This window comes from Capra hircus, chromosome 14 (assembly GCF_001704415.2).
Source record: "Capra hircus breed San Clemente chromosome 14, ASM170441v1, whole genome shotgun sequence".
NCBI classification, from domain to species: Eukaryota; Metazoa; Chordata; class Mammalia; order Artiodactyla; family Bovidae; genus Capra; species Capra hircus.
The window spans coordinates 65,923,876-65,944,709 of record NC_030821.1 but is presented as its reverse complement, the minus strand read 5'-3'; the positions used below and the strand labels follow the sequence as shown (position 1 = coordinate 65,944,709).

At 37.5% G+C, this 20,834-nt stretch overlaps 1 protein-coding gene across 5 annotated transcripts in view; it reads right to left on the bottom strand.

Annotated features, from left to right (window-relative positions):
- FAM91A1 (family with sequence similarity 91 member A1) overlaps positions 1 to 20,834 on the bottom strand; it is a 41,748-nt gene that overhangs the window by 9,739 nt on the left and 11,175 nt on the right. For 4 of the 5 annotated variants that reach the window (XM_018058543.1, XM_018058545.1, XM_018058541.1 and 1 more), the window contains exons 8-20: positions 20,510 to 20,572; positions 17,669 to 17,775; positions 17,061 to 17,099; positions 16,444 to 16,556; positions 15,909 to 16,024; positions 14,967 to 15,079; positions 14,562 to 14,648; positions 12,025 to 12,157; positions 8,158 to 8,306; positions 6,466 to 6,600; positions 6,220 to 6,333; positions 2,546 to 2,618; positions 429 to 578 (exon numbers count right to left, since the gene is read on the bottom strand). In XM_018058543.1, the coding sequence (XP_017914032.1) occupies positions 429 to 578; positions 2,546 to 2,618; positions 6,220 to 6,333; positions 6,466 to 6,600; positions 8,158 to 8,306; positions 12,025 to 12,157; positions 14,562 to 14,648; positions 14,967 to 15,079; positions 15,909 to 16,024; positions 16,444 to 16,556; positions 17,061 to 17,099; positions 17,669 to 17,775; positions 20,510 to 20,572 (1,392 nt within the window). The remainder of the gene's footprint in view (positions 1 to 428; positions 579 to 2,545; positions 2,619 to 6,219; positions 6,334 to 6,465; positions 6,601 to 8,157; positions 8,307 to 12,024; positions 12,158 to 14,561; positions 14,649 to 14,966; positions 15,080 to 15,908; positions 16,025 to 16,443; positions 16,557 to 17,060; positions 17,100 to 17,668; positions 17,776 to 20,509; positions 20,573 to 20,834) is intronic. The other variant, XM_018058542.1, reaches the window with a different exon arrangement.

The window sequence follows — 20,834 nt, the reverse complement described above, 5'->3', positions numbered from 1 at the left end:
GAGACAAAAACATGATTTTTAAGGCCTGCATAACTGAGACAATGGTGCCTCCGACAGAGGAAAGCTGAAGGGAAAACTATTCATCCGGGTTTAAAAATAATTTTACAAAGAGACTAAAGTTTTGAAACCATTACCCCATAAAGGAACTTAAAGCCTATAAACAGAAATATGACAGTAAAGGGCTAAAACACAATAACCATTCTGTATTCCACCCCCAGGTCATCACTTCTTTACTTATGCACTTAGTATTTTCTTCATTTGAATAACTGATAATTGTCCCAATGACGTCACAGAGTATTTTCAGTGGAAAAACATTAAGTATTAAATAAGTCAACATCCCTACAAAGTCCCCATGCTTTTTAAATATTAAGTTTGTGATGCACTCAATGCCAGTTATCTTAACTCAAAGGACACAACTATTGGCTAACCTCTCTCATCAGAAGCATCACTGAGTTTTCTGTTTGCAAGTTGGCTAGAAGCATTCAACATGGTGACATATCCACAAAAATGCTGCAAGTCCACCTTGTTCCTCAATGTCTGCAATGCTTTGTGAACACCCATATTGACACGAGTAAACTCTAAGAACAAAGAGTTGACATCAATTATCAGTCAATAGTTTTACAACAAAACACCCAAAACTTAAATATACTTTCCTTTTGTTAACATCAAACAATTCTCAGAACTACTTTTATATTTTATCAAAATTGATTCCAATGAATAAATATCTGTAAATGTAAAAGGATGCTGTACATTTACAACATACTTTATAGACCTCAGAAGGCAACTGCTGTAACAAAACAATTTACCCTCTAAGTAAACAAACGTGGCCTGTCAATGGCAAATTTTCTAGGCTTCTCTTTGTACTTCCATTCTGCCTTAAGTACTTACTTAGTGGGGTTCTACCAGGAAATTCCATATTAAATCACATTTTTTATTTTTTAAGAAAAGTAAAAGTATTCTTATTGAAACTAAAGCTAACAATGTACTTGAAATTATATCCCTAATAAATTATTTAAGTATCAGCTCAAGTTCTCATAAGTATGTGAACTTACAAAAGCGAAAGATGCTCTATAGCCAAATACGAATATTTCTCTTTTTTAGAATTTTCACAATAATCTCCAAAGGCAAGAGAGTAACTGATCAGTTCTCGAGATTTTATGATTTTTAAGATCCTGTTGTCACTATCCTGTAACTTCTGAACAATTAATCTGTCCACAGAATGTATAAAGTACCAGAGGATTAACTAGCAAAGTTTAGTTGCAGAGAAATACTTATTTCTGAATAGGGGCTCTATTTTGGAGGAGAAAACTCTCCTCTTCAAATTTTGTACACACTTATTTCACAACAGCCAAAAGAGAGTACTTAATTTCAAATGTGAAGCATTTAAAGCCTGCTCATGTGAAAAGGAAAAAAATACTTATGTAAATCTTCTTCTTTTTTCTCTGCTTTAGGGAAGGAAGGACAATGGTGACTAACATTTTGGAAGAAAAGTTCTTATATGAATTAACAAAAGTTAAATTACTTGAATGATTCATTGCTCTCTAAAATTCTAAGCAATATGACTCTAAGAACAAGAAAAATAGATCTAGAATGACAATTTTGAATGGAGCAGGAAACATAGGTGCTGAAGATACTTTCTTAATAATCAACAGAGGAGAGATGTTTTACATTAAACAAAAGGAAGAATGAATTTGCTTTTATAGAAATTCCCTGAGCATCTTTCATCAAATGTATTACAGCTCACAATTCTAGAAAGGAGTAACATTAAACAGACCTTTTCACCCTTCAACCTAGAATCAGCTTAATTTAGCTCAGACTCTACAATTCACTCAAGTCCTCTCTAGCAGGAAAGATAAAATTTAAAAACAATTGTAAATTATTTATTCATTTTAAATTAGGTTTTATTTAAAATGTTTTCTCATTTTCTCTAAGGACTCTAGATTGGGAACTTGTAATACTATAGAACAAACAAATCAAAACACACTGACCATTAATAAAAAAAAATTCAATTTGTTTTTGCTAAAAACAAATGCTGAAATAGGAAATAATACACAAGTTCTCTGTAAACTATAAGTTAATTTACAAATGTTCATTAATGTCCATAGAAGCCCCACAAAAATAATTAAATAAAAGGACTGTAATAACATCGGGGGAAAAAAAAAATCAACTTTCTAAGCATAAAATCCTCCCTGTGACTTGTATTCTCTGCCAACCTACGAACAAATAAACAATAAAAGGAAACTAAAAGGCTACACATACAGAAAAGCTGATCTTCCATCTAAGTAGCTGCCTACTTAGCTTCTTCATCTGCAGGACAGACTATTATTGCTTCTAGTCCTAGGTCCTAAATGAGTCTAACCCTATTAGTTCTTTGTGGGAAAAGGCATGTGACAGAAAACTACCTTTCCCAATACTCTTTAAAAGCAGAAAGATTTTAAGACCCTAGAACTTAAAAAGTTTAAGAATTTACTTCTTGCTGTGCTTCCACTGATTGACAAGACTAATTATAAAGAAGCCAAATGGATACAATTTGAAAGTAAGGTACCTCCTTGTAGTTCTGTCTCATCAAATGGGAAAGGTATGTGGACAGTTTCTCCTATCCCATGCAAACCATGTCCCTAAACATGAAAAAACACAAGTTGAAAGGTATATGTGAAACCTGTATTTCCAACAGTAGATACTCAAAATGATAATTAAAACTGTGCCTCATGATGGTGTATTCCACCTTAATACTCCATCGAAATGCTCTCAATAATTCTCTGCTTTTCTCTAGCAAGTAAACATCTTAAATCTTTATTAACCTATTAAGGCAACGTGTCTAAAGTGAGGGTACGGGTTAGTGAAAAAACTGGTCAATCAGGTGTCTGCTGAGTGAAGCCTGAATGAGATCCTGTGCATTCATGAGGGTTAGCTGTAGTGCTGAGAAAGAAAAGTGGCGGAGGATCCCTGAGTTCCCTGGCACGCTGTGGATTAGGAGTGCAAATCTCAAAACCCTGCACTGAAGGACACATATTCAAAATGACTTGCTGCAGCACTGTAACTGTATACAATCAGAGACAACCAAAATGCCTGTCAGCAGGGGGCTGATGAAATAAATCAATGTGCATACTTTCAAGGCAGCTGCAAAAAAAGGACGCTCTCTACAAAATGAAATACAAAGGTCTCCAGTTGCTAAGTGGAAAAAGCATGGGGCATAACTGTATGTAATTGCTTGCATGTGTATAAAGAAATTCTAGAAGGGTACAGCAGAAACAAATGTGGTTGTCTAATTTGGAGGAGACTCAGGGAGTGGGGACTGGACAGAGTGTTAAGAGGGCAGTGATACTCTTCTCTGTGTATCTTTTAATAGTGTTTTATTTTTGAAACGTGAACTTACTATCAATTCAAAAGTTAAATTGAAAAAAATCTATGAATCTAACCCATCTCAGTCCCATGTTACAAACAACTGATTTCTCACATTCAAATAATTACAGTTGCGAATGATAAGCATAAGGTATTTCACTTTATGCTTATATAGAATCATTTTAATAGAAAAGTTAACACTGGGGATCTATACATTCTTTCCCTTTAAAGAAGATCCACACATTAATCAAATTCAAGATACTGTGATGTAAAAGAAAAAAATAATTTCAGGGGGAACAAAATCATATTCATTTACTTGGTTCATATAACAACTTGAATATGCTTCTAATATCTTGCTTCTATTCTATTGATACATTTATGATTCCAATCCTAAACAAGATGGTTATTTACAAGAACATAGTTTTAATCAAAAATCTTAATTTTGCTGTTTTAAGTTCCAGTAAAGGTAAATTTTTCCATAAAATTTAATAAAAGAGACATTCTTTTTTAGAAAAGGCACAACTCCTTAACAAACAGTTTAAAACTCCTCTCACTCTGCTTCCACCACTCACTGCCACTGTAGTGAACATTTTTTTGAGATGTTCTGATGTACTAAACACAGAGTATTTTATGTTGAATCTCCCATCTCAGTCATTCTTTTCAACAATCACATAAAGGTAAGACCTTTTAGTATCTCTAATTTGCAGGTGAAGTCACTGAAGTTGAAGGAAGTTAGTTAACTTATCCAATTTAGCCAATACATGGTGGACTCCAGATGTGAACCTGGGCGGTGTGACCCCTCAGTTCACGTCCAGCCCATCCTACTCCGTTACCTCCACCACCCCCCTACACTTCATGTCTGCCCTCCTGGCTAACGCATCCTCTCACGGTTTCTACTACTGCCCATGTGCTGATGCTGACACTCAAGTCAATCTCTCTTGTTTGAGCTCTGATTTGAATCTCAGAATATTTTCAATTACCTCCTAGATATTTCTACCACCCAAATGTCCCACAGGCCCCAAACACGCCACGCTCATCTGCTCCCATAAACCAGCTCTTCCTCCTGTGTTCTCAAATGCGATGCCACCATTCTTCCACCTTCACAAGCCAGGTTCCTGAGGAATCCCTCTTCCTCTTCCCACCTCCTTCTCAGATATCTGATCAGTTCTATTTATTTTGTATTTGTAATAATTCTTCCTTTTCATTCTTATTATAGCTAGACTGTCCTCATCTCTTATCTGGCCTCCAAGAGTGCACGCTAATCCTATCTTCTCCCACCCAGTCATTCTCAACAGTCTTCAGGCTGATCTTCTAAATCGCAACTGACCATGTTAATCCCTTGCTCAGCACCCTTCACTGGCTACCATGGATCTAAAGGGAAAGTCTAAGCACTACTGTAGGACAATTAAGGTGCACTGCCCTCCAGGGCAGGGCCTGCCTACTGCTCCAGACGTATCTCTGATCACCATCCATCACACTGCAGCCCACCCCTCAAAATGACGTAACAGCTCACAGGTCTGAGAACATGCTACCACCTCATATTCCTATTCATTTATTCAACAAACACTCACTGAGCAACTTCTGCGAGCCAGGCACTATTCCAAGCACTAGGGAACTAGTTATGAAGAAAGAAGAAAAAACTCTCTACCCAAAGATTTATTCATGCTAACCGTACCTCTCTGCCTGGCCTCACTCTCCTCTAAATCAGTCTTTTATACCTAGCCCAGGTCTCATTTTCTCCAAGGAGCTTTCCCTAAGCCTCTGTCCTTGCCCCAAAGCTAGAAGGTACTACTCTTTAACACTTCCCCTAAAACTCTCTCTAACCCTCAGTTAAAAACTGGAAGCAACTGCTTACACAACCTTTCCCATCAGAATTAAGTTCCCTGAAGACAGGGACCATGTCTCATTTGTAAACCCACATTAATTAGTACAGAATATGGCAAGTACAACTGCCAGTTCAATGAATTAATGCGATCTTTATAGAGAAACTATTATGTACCAGAAAAAGTGCTGTATTCTTCACACACGCACCTCATTTCATTCTCTCAACAATTCTAAAGCTAAAAATGCTTCCTTTGGCATTAGCTCTTACTATTATTTTTGTTGTTACACAGTAGATATTACCATCCTCATTCTGCAGATGGGAGAAACTAAGTTTAAGAAGAGTATCTCTAAAATGTTACACCAGCTAGGGTGGTTATTATGAAAAAATCAGGTAATAACAAGGGCTGGAGGGAATGTAAAGTCACTTTGGAAAACAGCCCAGCAGTTCCTTAAACAGACAACACATAAAGCGACCACATGACTCCACATTTCCATTCCTAAGGATATACCCCAAAGAAGTGACAACATGGCCACTTGGACAACAGGAAAGCAGCCTGTATATGATTCCATGTATCTGAAATGCCCCCAACAGGCCTTCTACAGAGACAGCAAGTGTTGGGGGTGGGGGGTTGGTGCAGTCAGAGTGGCACAGGGGAAAAGGAAATGCTGTAGCACTGAGTGTGGTGCTGACTGCAGACATCTGTGGATACACTAAACACCACTGAATCACACAATTCAACTGGGGAATACGGTATGTGAAGCACATCTAAATTTTAGAGCTACTATTAAAAAAAATAAAACAGGGCCACACTGGTAGCAAAAGCTGAGGCTGGAACTCAAAGCTGAGTCTGCCTTCAAAGCCCACATCGTTTCCACCACTCTCAATCTGCGAGACAAAGGCCAGGATGAAAATCCCGATCTCTGGTTCTTTATGTGTCAGTTTGACAAATGTCTAATTACTGACGTCTGACTGTGACTCAGCAGAGAGTCAAACAAATCACAATCTTTGAAACTAACATCCAAAACTGATTGTTTGAAATAAGGTAACTGTACCTGAATCAAAACCGCTGAATGTGTCAGGGCATCGTTCAACATCGTGAGCACGTTTGACGTAGGAACCACCCCAGGATCATGACCCCAAGATGTGATTAATAATCGATCATAACCCTAGGGACAAGAAATAAATAATACATACCAAGGCATTTAGGAATTTTAAAAACTTAAGTAAGTTATCCAGAATAGTGCTTACCAGTTTCTATCTTCCTCAAAAATGATTTTAAAAAACCCACAAAAACATACCTGGAACATATCTGGCAGTTTTCGAAGTCTTGTCCCTTTGGACAGCAGAAGAGACGGTGGGCCTTGCCTGGTGACGTGGTAGATGTACAGTTTAAACCAGACAGAACTGACTTCTGGGATAGCTGGTCCAATGTGCTAAAGTCACAGAGCAGGAAAAGTAAAGCTGTAAATACTTACCTAACGAAGCCACATTTCACAAGGGACTAAGTATACTCTTACAGCTAATGCCTCATGGAAGTGCTTAAACTGTTCTTAGCCTTACGAAGATAAATGTTAAATGATCCATTCAAGCAGTTTCATATATATACTGGAATTGAGAAGACAGTTTTTGTCACTGCAGTTAAGAGAATGGACTCTGGAGCAGTCAGGTTCTGTCTGAAACTTGGCTTCATCCCCTCAGCCATATCGCCGCAGGTTACTTAAGGTCTCTTGTGCCTCCTTTTGCTCGTTTGTAACACGGTAACAAAATACCTCTTCAGGACATTGCTAAAAGTTTAAACCAGTACCTGGCAGCACATGATAAGCACTATCAAAGTGTTAATTATTTCCACTAACAATTTTTCTCAAAAGAGAGATTATCTATCCTTGCATCCATCTTACCACTCATTCAATTCATGGATTCCTACTATGCCCAGAGGCTGTGTTAAACAGTAGAAGGAAGTATGTATGTGTGGCAGAGGGGAGGGGACACAAAGAATTATAAAACAAAGATCAGTAAATGCAAATCTATACCCACTCCCACTGAACAGAGGACAAAACTGGGCTAAGGGGGGAGTGTGCTCATGAAGCAGCTAGACTTGCACAGGCAACAGAATCATCCATGTACCAGAATCCCTTCCTGTTTCCTACACCATGAAACCCAGCACACCGAGGAAACCAGGCAGGATGTAGCACAATCCTCGCACTTTGAAAATGGTACACGTCACATGGTACATGCCTTGCTAAGTATGCAAATATATGAAACTGATTTATTTTCAAAAAGTAAAAGACCAGAAGTCATCTTCACAATTTTAAAGGTAACTAGAGTTCTATCTTTCAAGTATAATCTTTTCTTGTCAGCTTATTCAGCATCACAGCCCCACTTCCGAAACACTTCGTTTCTTCCTCATTAAAGTTATCTTATCCTTCAAGGCAATCCAGGTTTCCTTCTTAGAGGATCCAAAAACATTCTCTTTGAAATTCTGCTTTCAAGAAGAGAACTGTAATCACATGTGTCATTAATCACTGGACAACGGTGGTTGGTGGTTTAGTCACTTCAGTCGTGTCCAACTCTTCATGACCTCATGGACTGTAGCTCACCAGGCTCTTCTATCCATGGGATTCTCCAGGCAAGAATACTGGAGTGGGTTGCCATTTCCTTCCCTACGGGCACTAGATTATATATATATATATATATATATATACATACACACACACACACGTATATATATACACACGTGTGTATATATACACACACGTGTATATATACACACACGTATACGCGTATATATATAAAAAGTACCAATTATACCTCACAAATTGAACATCTTACAACAGCAATACGTACAAAACTGTTTTCTGAGCTGATGATTTTAGTATCTGCTGCCTACAATTTGAGAATCAATACATGAGACCGTTAAACCTCCCCTTCAAGTTGCCATGAGGAAGAAGAAAATAGTGGCAGAGCAGGCTTCCCAATGGGTCTTTCTTTACCTGAGGGGTGCAGCTGCTGACAGGCCGGATTTCGTTGGTGAGAGGAGCCATGGAAACAAGCAATGTGTAATTTTTGTTTAGAACTCTGCTGCAGGTTGCAGGGTCCAACCCAAGAAGGCTTTCGCAGCGCAAGAGATCCAGAGGAAAACCTGAATTGTGATCAACCACATACACAGAATGAAAGACTGACAACATGAAACAAAAATGTCAAAGATGAAAATATTGAGAATTGCCTTCAATTTTTTTAATAAAAATTAAATTTTTAAAAAATAAGGTAGAATATTTTTTTAAAAGCACTTTATTTCCTAGGAGGTCAACTAAGACTTTCTACGATTTAAAGCTAAAAGTCTTTATTCTGACCCAGAAAGATGGATGTTTCTTCGAGCTAACCTTTCACTTTAAATACGTTTGCTTTACCTTACTTCCTCTCCATCATGGCAGTGCCATCTTATGAAAGCCAAAGTGCCATGGGAAAGCTGTTTCCTTCCCTCTCCCAATTTTCAATCTCTATAAAAACTTCACAGCCAAATTCTGAACTGACCAGAGGGGCAAGAATTCCTATTTAGAAATACATGCCCTAAACTGGGGTCCATAAAGCATGAGCTAAGCATGCAAATGATGTTAAGTGTTCCCACTTTGAATCCTTCTGGAAAATTCCAACTCTATTGCTTCTAAAAAGAGTTCATTGAAACTTCAGAAGATCAAGTTAGTCCTCTAAGCAAAAATGAATCTAACAAAGGATATGGCTTGCTAAAAGAGCCTAGAAGCCCTGAGTACAATTGGCACCCAAGATCTTGGTCTTTAATACCATTCACCACTAAAAGAAACCAGGCTCCTAGGGCAGGAGGCTGATTCCAAGGCTGGAGCAGAAACACAAAGATAGCTTTGTCAGAAAATAAGGAATTACTCCCCACCAAATTAAAAAAAGAAAAAAGATAGAGGCACAGCATGACAAGAGGAGTCCCACTGGCAAACTCTGAGACAATGTAGCAAAAAAATAATGAGACAATAATGACTGGTTATAAATCACTGAAAAAATAGAAACTGATAAATCCATACTGAGAATAAAAGAGAAAACTTGGTCCCAAACGTTAAATGAGGAAGAAATGGTGGAGTTTGGGGAAAAAAGATCAATTCGCAGCCATCACAGACAAGAACCAACAGAGAATGCTAAATCTAGGAGGAAACACTGATAGAGCAGGGAATTTGCATGGTCGTAAAGTGTCTCCCTCTACAGACTGTTTATTAGCTGTGGGGGGAATAATACAGAAGAAACCATAATTTTCTGATCCCTCTGGTCACTTCAGAATTTGGCTGTGAAGGTTTTATAGAGATTGAAAATTGGGGGAGGGAAGGAAACAGCTTTCCCCTGGCATTTTGGCTTTCATAAGATGGCACTGCCATGATGGAGAGGAAGTAAGGTAAAGCAAACAATGTAGAAGTCAGAAAACACACTACCTGGGTGGTCAAAATTCCTAATATCGCAAGGACAGATGCTTAATCACAGTTTGTTTAGCAAGCGTTTTGTTTTGCATGACTGGGGGGACAAGCAGTCCACCTAACCGCCTATGAGGCAAAGGGATTCTGGAGGGTGTTTGTGTTTGGCCTCTCACAAATAAGGGGAGTGCCTATGATCTTAACTAAGTTAGACCACACATTGTTTTCATTTTTCAAGCAGTGCGCCTCAAGCTGTCTAAAACCAGAAGATTACTAAGAAATTAGTCTTGTCACAGTATCAGAGGTTTGCTTCTTTGATAGCATCACAAGGCTTTTTGCTTTACAATGAATATCAAGAACTACATAATATACTCAAACTACAAATTGATAATGACATAAAAAGAAAATTCTTTCTACTCAAAAATAGATGCTTAAACACCAATACTACAGAGTTTCTTGTTTAAAAAGGAGTAAGACTGAGTTATCCCATCTGGCACCTACAAAAAGCTACTTTGTTAACATGGAGGGTATTAAGCCTTAATGCCCTAATAAAAAGTTAATTCTTTATCTGGAATGAATGGCCTTTTTTTCTATGAATCTGAAAGGGTACTAGTTATACACCATTATTAGAAACATTGAAAATAGTCACTTAAATCATCTTCTGTGGTTCTAATGAGTAGCCCCAGTTAAGAAAGGATGGTTAGAAGAATGAAACTTCATAAACAATCCCCGATCTGGTCTCAAGGGGAGGGAGGAGTTACTTACATTTTAACTTTGGAGCCACATGAGTTATTCTAAGCAATTAAAGCTCCAGAAACAGTCAACTACTAAATCTGCTTTAAAGGTTAAATTTATACTTTACTTTCACACAGAATAAGTTTAGGTTTACCAGTTCGTTGATGATACATAGACTATTTATTATTCATGTGAAAAAGTTGAGCGCAACCCCTTAAGCAATAGACTGTTCAGGAATAAATCAATAAAAACCTCAGTGTTCAAGAGAAGATAATGTAAGGGACAGTGCAAAGGGAAAATATTCCAGAGACATGGATTCAAGCCCCAGCTCTTCCATTTACTAATCATATGAGCTTTAATGACTAAATGCACAAGAGAGTTAACCAAGAAAAGCTTGAATTTCTTTATCTATAAAATGAGTTACCCCTGGGTGGTCACTAGCACTCTGTAACATTCTTGGATTCTATGATGGGCAGGAGGACACTTCAAATATTCTAACCCATTATCTCTGAAAATCACTTAAAAGTCCAAGAAATTCCAGGGTTTGTATATCCAGAGATATATTCAAGACTGTGGCATTCACTGCTAGGTCACATGATTTAATATTTGGTAACAAAAAAATGATTACTATCAACAAATGTTTATCAAAAAGAGCTTTAGTCTCTTGGTATTTGGTGACTTAACACTCAGTTTCAACCGTTTATGAATAACCTCCAGCATGGAATCATCTATAATCCTACTAAAGCATGACTCTGAACCAAACACTCTAAGCTGACGCAGTGGGTCACCAGGTTTAGAGTGTCTAGCCTCACTCAACTCAACTATCTAGGGTTTTTGTTCTCCCCTCCACAACTCTTGTGAAGTGACAAATGATTCCATCCTAAATATTTTTAACTGAGCTGAAAAGAAAGACAGATGCTGGTGAAAGAAGTAGAATGAAAATGGTATGACTAAGAAAATGATGGTTCCTGGCCAGAAAACAGAACTTTTAGGTAAATGAAACAATGAGTAAAATCAAATGTGATAGTGGTGCCAAAATTCACAAGGCCTCCAAAAGGCAACTCCCATAAATGTCCAAGGACTACAGGATGCAATTACATTCACAGTGTAATGTTCTTACACTGGTGCCCAAGCTGATGCATCTTTTTAAAAGCACATTCCTGGGGCTACTCCTCAATTCAGGAGCTACTACATCAACTCAACTCAAGTCTGGGAACCCCTTTCTATCACAAAACTGAGAAGGAACACCAAGGCAGCAAGTAAAATACTTCAGTAAATATTACAGCCGCATTTGAACACAAAGGCCCTGTTTCTTTTCTTTATAAAATGAATTCTTCATTCTTGATGCTTCATGCTTCCTAAATAAATAGTCATTTGTGCACCTCTCAAAACAGATGCCTGTTTCACATCTGTAGATAGGTATCTACAGATGCCTACATCCCATCCAGCTACTTAAACAAATTAACACTCTCACTCTTCTTGCAGATAGCTAAACAAATTTAGACACTACAAATGTGAGCGGCACACAAGAGAAGAGAGAAAGTAATATAAGAAATGGCTGACGAGTAAAGAAATTCACAGAACAAGAAATGTTTTAAAATAAGTGATGATGAAATAAGTGAGCATGACTTGTTTAATTTCTTAGAAAGAAGTTCCATAAGATCATGTCTTCAAAATCGAGTATATTTATCATACCATAACTGGGTTGGTCTGGCTGTGCAGTCTGAGCAACTAGATCTTTATTATGACGCAGGAACAGTATTGTGTTCCTCAGAGTGAGCGCATGGTCAAAGTACCTCTGTGCTTCCCCTTCACCAGTGCTCTGAACCTGAAACAAGAGAATGTACGGGTTGCAACAAAAACCACTCCCATGCCATTCATGCTAGTTTACAACCATAAAGTAGAAATATGTAGACATTATTAAAAAATCAGCCTTTTCATACTGTGAAATTAGTTTTCTGCTTGCTCCTTGGAAGAAAAGCTATGACCAACCTAGACAGTATATTAAAAACCAGAGACACTACTTTGCCAACAAAGGTCCATCTAGTCAAAGCTATGGTTTTTCCAACAGTCATGTACCGATGTGAGAGTTGGACTATAAAGAAAGCCAAGCACTGAAGAATTGCTGCTTTTGAACTGTGGTGCTGGAGAAGACTCTTGAGAGTCTCTTGGACTGCAAGGAGATCCAACCAGTCAATCCTAAAGGAAATCAACCCTGAATATTCATTGGAAGGACTGATGCTGAAGTTGAAACACCAATACTTTGGGCCACCTGATGTGAAGAACTGTTTCATTGGAAAAGACCCTGATGCTGGGAAAGACTGAAGGCAGGAGAAAGGGATGACAGAGGATGAGATGGCTGCAATGGCATCACCGACTCGATGGACATGCGTTTGAGCAGGCTCCAGGAGTTGGTGATAGACAGGGAAGCCTGGCGTGCTACAGTCCACGGGGTCACAAAGAGTCAGTCACAACTAAGTGACTGAACTGAACTGAAAAATCAGCCAATCAGAAATTTGCCCAGGCAATACTGAAACACATATTAACCTCAATCTTGGTTGAGCTTCCATTTGACTACACTTTGGAAGGTGAAGAAATTACCCCAACAAGTAAAACAACTTCAGCAACAAAGTAATGCCAAATCATAACATTATATGCTCCATATATGATTCAAACTGGGTGCTCAAAACACTCTAAGATCTGTATATGCCGCTTTGTCTCGAAAAGTAGTCTAATCCGTGGTCACCAATGATGCCACTATTTCATCACCCTGTTCACAACTCTGCAAGGGACAACAGAGCATGTGACTCAATACAGCTGTTCCGTATCGCTGAACACACAGCCTTAAATCACTCAATAAGGATTCACTGAGCCCCTGTTCTGCGCTATGACTGCTTTAGGATGTAAGGACAGAGGAGTGGACGGAACTCCTGCCTTCACTGGGTTTACATTTTAATGCATGCTCTTCTGACACTGAGTCAGTCACCTGTTTAATATGTAAAAGCACACACATTCCAGCAGCAGCAGGGAAAATAGAAGGCCAGGTCTACAGGGGGAAATAACTAATCATATTTGCATAACACTAACAAGATCAGCCAATTAAGTTTGATCAAGAGGAAGCTTCTTAAAAAACAGCTAAGAAACTACTTTTAAAAACTAAACTTCAGACTGAAGGGCTTTTCTAAGAATGTCTATGTGGTAAAAAAGAAAATAGATATATAAAGCATAAAAGAGATCTTCCAATTTGCTGTACTTGACAAAAGACCAGCTGAGGTGAGAAAAATAAAAATCTGGAAAACATGTTAATATGTGCTAGAATATTAAAAATTTACTGGAAAAGATGATACACAATAAGAAATGGGGCTAAACAAGATATTAAAAGCATTGAGGAAATAGTGAAAATATAAAGATAAGAATTAAGGAGATAAATTCATAACAAGGATCATCTCAGACACTAAAAGAGTAAAAATCCTATGGAGAAGGTGGGGAGGAAAAGATGCCATTGGTGGTTTTTGGGGGTTTTTTTTTTTTTTGAGATATAAAGTACAAAATTACCAAACATTCTCTAAACATACATGAGTTCATCACCAAAGCAAGGAAGGTACAGAAATTATTAGTCAAGGAAGAGATTAGACACACAAACTACTTGCTTAAAGAAGCACAGAGGACAGAATAAAATACTCAGGGAATGAAACACACCGAAAAGGCGATCAAGATTTAGAGTTAAGGAAAACTAGGCTGTACTCACGGGGAAAAGATGGTTAAAAATAAATATGGCTGACGTCTTCAAGATGCTAAAATGGATAGTGAGAGTGGACATAAATACGATACCCAGGGACATTGTTCCAGACTAAGTGGAACAAAAATTTCAAATAAAATTGCTTAAGAGTAGATTTTTAAAGTTATGATGAAAATAAATAAATAAATAAATAAAGGCTATTTCAGAAAAGTGCATAAAAACGGCACATGGACTTTATGATTTCTGTACCCCATTTCTTCATTAAGTCAAATTATGCTAAGAGCTTAGATGAGATAAATGACTCTTTAAAAATCACAAAATTCATTCATCCACTCAATATGTTTAAAAATAAATGACTACCACAGTATTAGGGTGGGAATGAGGTAGGAATGAGCAAGAATATACCAAAAATCTACATAACCAACAACTGATGCTTTATCAAGCAAGAAAAGAGTCCAAACACCCTGACATTCCATAAGCTACCCAGATTTACCTTTTCTAGTTCAATAAGAAAGCTGTCCAGAGACTCATCGGAGAGTTTGCCAACTTCAAACATTGTGACTGCATGGCTTTTCAAATTCTGCAATAAAGAAAAAAAACAAAACTGAAATGTACTTTATTTATTAATACGCTCTAGCTTTCCCTCTGAATGCTAAGCATCTTATCTTGATACTATGCTTTCCAATATATTTAACCTCAAGTGTGCATAAAGAGTTGATTCTTCTAATTACAAAAGCAGCCCTCACTAAAAAGCTGCCACACTCCTCTAAAGAATATAAAACAAAGCTGGCTGCATTTTCAGGAATAAATTTGGTACTAAAAAAAAGATATAAGAACACTGAATTATTATGTATCTAACTGTTGAACATTTTCATATTTCAATAAGAATTTGACTTACTGGTGAAAGGTTTCCCATCATTAAAAAGGCAGTAAGTGTTGAGTCAAATAGGAACGCGATACGCTTTGTGTATCCTGTAGACAGATTCAAACTGTTTATACTGGCTGTATCTGCTGGGGGGATAAAAATCATAGTTTAAAAATCAATAAAATGAAAACTGTTCATTACTTATCATTTGGAGTGAGAATGTATTTCATTTCAGGTTTATTTAATAATCAAAAGTACATAATATAGGCAATACTGTAAGTCATAAGAGGTCCCAATTCTACCTTATCTCCAACATAGAGAAAGAAAAAAATAATTTTTTTAAGCCATTCACTTGTGCAGTAAATTTTCTGAAAGTCAATAATAAACTAAGACTTGATCACTGTCAGATCAAATGACTACCTAGCTTAACCTCTGTAGACAAGTCGCCAGGCCCAGGGAACAGAGCTACCAAGGGCAGGAATAGAAGCCACTTGATTGTGCCCTTCTCCTCTCCCCACACAAGCACGTGCGAGCCCCTCGTCCACTATGCTTTGTCCCCCTCTGTACCTAGAGGCCTTCCTGCGATGGTCTTCCTGCAGTCGCCAGCTGGCACTCTCTCAGTCGTTCTCAGCCCCAACACCAACTTCTCCACAAAGGCTCCCTAAGCCCCTCTGGGCAGAAGGAGGGCTCTCCCTCTTTGCTCCCCACAAACACCACAGTGCCTCTCACGCCACGGTGGTTCTTACGGCTACATTCTCCAGACTCAGTTTTTAGAAGGAAACTATTGTTTTTCCTATCAATTTTATACCCCTAAGATCTAGCAGCATATGGGTAAGTACTGAAAGATACATACTGAGTGAGGAAAATCCAGACCAAATCACAAATTAACCGTTAAGCCTGGAGAGTTAGCTTTATGAGTGTATGTGCAGACACACGGCTTATTTACAGACAGGCTCCTGCTGAGTCACAGCTAACCTGGGTCTTCTTGACTGTTTGTATCCGTGTCAGTAGCCGATGAAGCTTCCTGTACAGGGCTCCTACTTTCCCCGCCATCCCACGACAGGAGCATCTTCTGTGGATCTAAAGTACTCCTGTTGATGAAGAAAACAGTCACTTCTGAAAAATCACATAGATGACCATATACAAAAACAGCCACCGAAGTCAGTACTGAGGTTACAAACATTCACCTAAATCCACTCTTACACTCAGGCCCCAAACTGGGATGTAGCCCTAAAATATTCTGCACCCGCAGCAAAGGTTCTTAACTAAACCCATGGACAGGCTTCAGAGAATCTGAGAACATTTTAAATTTATATGTAACATATAGTATGAGCTTTTCTCTAGGGCAAGTGTCATAGTTTTCACCAGATTCTAAAAAAAATTCCAAAACACACAAGATTAAACACCACTAATACACAGGGTTCAATCTGCTGAATAAATAAAATTTTGTACATAAAATTATATTTTTTTCCCCAAAGCAAAAAATTCTCATACTAAATAAATGAGTTACTTTAATCTGTTTACGGATGGAACATTCTTCCACGATGAATGAAGCTGGTCCAAATTTATTACTTGTCCTTTCTTGTGGGCAAACCCCAATCGGCAATACATTGATACAGCATTCTAAAAGGAATATAAAGGAAACAAGTGTCTGACATAAACTAGACGTCAGAATGTCTGTAGATAAAAAAAACTATTATGGATTACATTTATAGAGATCCTCAAATATCTTCATCCCGTAGCCAGAAAAAAATATTTCAGTAGGCCTGGTTTTCCCCTAAAATCTCCACATAGACAGGCGAGGGAAAGCTTCCAACCTCTGGCTTGGCCCTCCCTAGATCCACCCCGTAAGAAGCAGGAGTTGTTGCTTTAACTGACGTCACTGCAAGACACTGTGACTTCATTACAAGGCACTGGTCAGGCTGCTCCCTGCTGGGCAGAGACAGGTGAGGACAGCTTTCCCTCCCTGGGGTGGGATACTGTTTCAGGGTTCTGGTCTTGCTCTGCTCTACTTCCTCTGTCAGCTAATAAGCATCTCACTGCTTCCGCTTCTCAATATCAAGACAAAAATCTATACCCCATTCAGTGCTCTTAACACAAGTGAAAAAGAGTAGGAAAATTACATACCTTAACCAGAGACAGGTCTATCTCAAGAACATTTGCAAGCTGGAAAATAAAATTAAAAATTATTTTACATCCTAAGAATTATCAGTATATCATAATAAACAGTTACAGATAACTTCTCCATCATCAGCAAAATTTAAATTATTAATAATGGAAATACTGAATAAATTTGGTAAGCAGAATTTTCTTCTTTCCATATCTTTAAGATACTTAGAGTAGTACAAATCCAGGCAGTGACCCTAACAACTTAGCTTTGAATTATAATTACGTGAGCTACTTTAATTAGAATTTTAATTAGAATTACTTAGCTTTAATTTTCTCATTTAAAATGAAAAAATTCTAGATCGTTTACAATGCTTTTACTATAAAGTCATATAAAGTTATTCAACCAAATTATAACTATATACATATGCAGGAAGTAACTTAAGAATAGTAACTTAAGTATATTAATAGTCTAAGATCTAACCATGTACGGATTTTTTAAATATTTTGGTTATATTTTGGTTTCTTTTGGGGCTTTCTATAAATTATTAAATAATTTTCTCCACTTTACACAAACTTATTTTATAATCTTGAGGCTAAACTCTTTCATAAGATGCTGTCACACTTACCTCTGCAACATTAGTATGCTCATCTATTGACACAAATATCTTATAGAGCAGAGTTTCAAAATAATCACCTTGCACTCGATTCATTACAAAACCTTCAAGAGGAGGAACTAAAATAAACAAAATAGATGTTTCTCAGCAATTTAATTTTATAAAAGAAGAAATTTCAATTCAAATATCTATTCAAAAAGAGACCTCCAACTTAGGAAATGAATTCAGCTTTTGACTCATTGTATCAACTCCACTGCAAGTTTTTCTAAAACTCCCAAAGTAAAGGTCATATACAAATGCTATCTACACTTAGTAGACTCTGATGGCACAGCATAAATCCATAGAAGTAATTTCGCCCCCAGGGACCGCTCAGCATTACTCAGGCAGAGAAGTGCATACAGGCGTGGACTCAGTAGAAAGGCAAGGGGGACTGTGGTTGCCAAGGGTATGTTTTTGATTGGTCTTAGGCAGCAGGATGCCTGGTCTGAAGCTAAGAAACAAGGGCTGCGAGCTGCCATGCTATACAAAACCAGGGGGACAGAAAGTATCAGTTCGTCCTCCTCCCATCATCCCTGTTCCATCCTGACAAAAGGAGAAACTCCTATGTGTGACTGCCACGTTTATCATTGATGTAATCTGCTCTTTGGGGCTTTCTATTCTGAATCCTCCTTAATGCGGAAGAGGGTCAAACCCTTTGTCAGCACAAGAGGCTGCCCAGTCACTACTCTCCACCTGGCAGTTTGTACTCACTTCTCTCCATCTCTTTGGTCCAGATGCCCTACTCCAATTTACTAGGCTGCTCTTCCCGACCATAATGAGGAGGCACCGTGCTTGCCTTTGGCAGTCTCCCCTGTGGGCACACTTTCCTTAAAAGCATTTGGGAAGATGTGTGCCTAGATCACAGGAGGATTTGGTGTCCCTGTGTCCTCTGACCCTAACACTACCTCACTGCACCCAAAACCTAAAAGTATTCCCAAGAGAGAGCTGTAAGACAAAACTCAAGTGAGCAAAATGAAGACACTATGAAGAACCACAATGTACACATCAGAGTAGGCTACCCAAGTCACAGCTCTGTCTCATGGCATTTTCTGGTTTGGTGCTACCCATATTTCTAATCACCCCAGAACTGTTAAGGATCAAAAGTTTCCTTTTAGAAATATTTGAGCAATATTTCACCATTTTTTCAATATAATTAACTCTTTTCCTACAGTATCAACTAGGTGAATAAGAAGTGTCAAAACTTACTGAATGCTTACTAAATGCCAGACTATACTTCTAGCTGCTTTATATATACAAATTCACTTAATCCTCTTAATATCAAGAGTTGTTAAAAACTATACCCTATCTTAGAGAAGAAGAAACCAAGGCACTAAGAGATTGGAAATACGCAATTTACATTTGGGCAAAAAGAATGAGAAATTCTTTATCTCTACATAAAGAGATATAGAATAGTCTTCAATATATATTAAGTTAAAAAAGCAAAGCATGCGTTGGATATACCATCTATGTAAGAATAAAATCACACAAAAAAGGATATATATACATTTGTGCATAGTATGTTTTTGAGAGAGTATATAGGCAACTTAGCAGTAGTGGCCAAGAGAAACTGAGTAACTCAGGGCAGGCATCAGAAGCAGGTGTTTTTATACTCTTTTGTAAGTTTAGGATTTTATAATCCTAATTATTGCCTACTCAAAAAGACATTAATAAAAGTAAAGAAAAATACCTGAAAATAGCAAAGAAAAAAAAATTTTTTTTTAAATAAAGGACAAGGAAGGCCTGGGCATAAACACATGTAAATACAAATAAAACATAAAGGTCAGGACACACTGGAGCATGACCACTTGATGTGAGGGAGCGTTTCTATAATAAGCCCTATCACTCAGTGGTTAACAGTAAGGTTCCGGAAATTTTTTGACTCTTTATATATTTGATTATACAAATATCTTAGAATGCAGATGATATCACAAACAAGAATAGCTAAAAGATATGATGGAAAACACATTTACAACACATAACCTTAATGTACCAAGTGCTTCTACAAATTGGTAAGAAATCTAACCTATAGAAAAAAAGCTCTACTGTGTTCAAAGATGTTAACCACATCACCAAAACAGATAAATAAGGAAATGATCTAAATAACCAGCAACAGAGTAATGGTTTAGTAAACTGAAACACTGCTGTTCTTGTTCGTTTGTTTTGTTGCCAAGTGGTGTCTCTTTTGCAGCCCCACAGACTGTAGCCCACCAGGCTCCTCTGTCCATGGGATTTCCCAGGCAAGCACACTGGAGCAGGTTACCATTTCCTTCCCCAATCAAACCTGTGTCTCTTGCACTGGCAGGAGGATTTTTTTACCACTGAGCCACTTGGGAAGCCCCAAACTAAAATATACAAGGGTCTTAATATTGATTTAACTTGGGGAGGGAGTGAAGAAGGGAGGAAGAGATAAGCCAAAAAAGACAGTCATTACATGAAAAAATAAGACAGATATGTCTGATAAAAACGAACAACATACAACTCTATGATATTACCGAATACATGTAGAAACTTATGCAGTGAACAGGTTTAAAAGGTGACATAAATTTATAAAGACAGATTTGATTTAGGATTTTAAGAAATTTACCTTGGATTTCTATTTTAATACAGTGTTTACACCATAAGATAAAAATAAAAAGAAGGAATTTAAGTAAAATCACCACAGTGTGCTGTAACGTAATGAGGAAAAACGGTTTTCTTTGAAAAATTCTAACACAAAGATCCCAGGATGATGTGTGTCTAACTTATTAGGGTGATACAGTGCCCAGCACCTAGCAGTCATTCAAAAAACACTGAGAAATATTACCACATACTCACCTGCTATGCAACTGTCATCAGAGATTGGTACATCCAGATAAACAAATCCTTTGTTATATAAACCTATAGAAGCAAAAGTATCTCGTTTTAGATGAAACAGTAAACATTAGTAGTTAAAAAAATAAAATAAAAACTTTATTCTTGATTTTCCATAAAGATTCTTACAACTTAATGGTATGTAAAAAGACAAGACAGAAGAAAAAAATTATTATCAAAGCTTTCAAAATCTTGGTTTCCCTCAAATGCTCAGAACTGCAAAATTTTTCTTATGATTCATTCACATAAATTTCTAATCTGTGTGACTAATTACAGCCACACTGGAAAA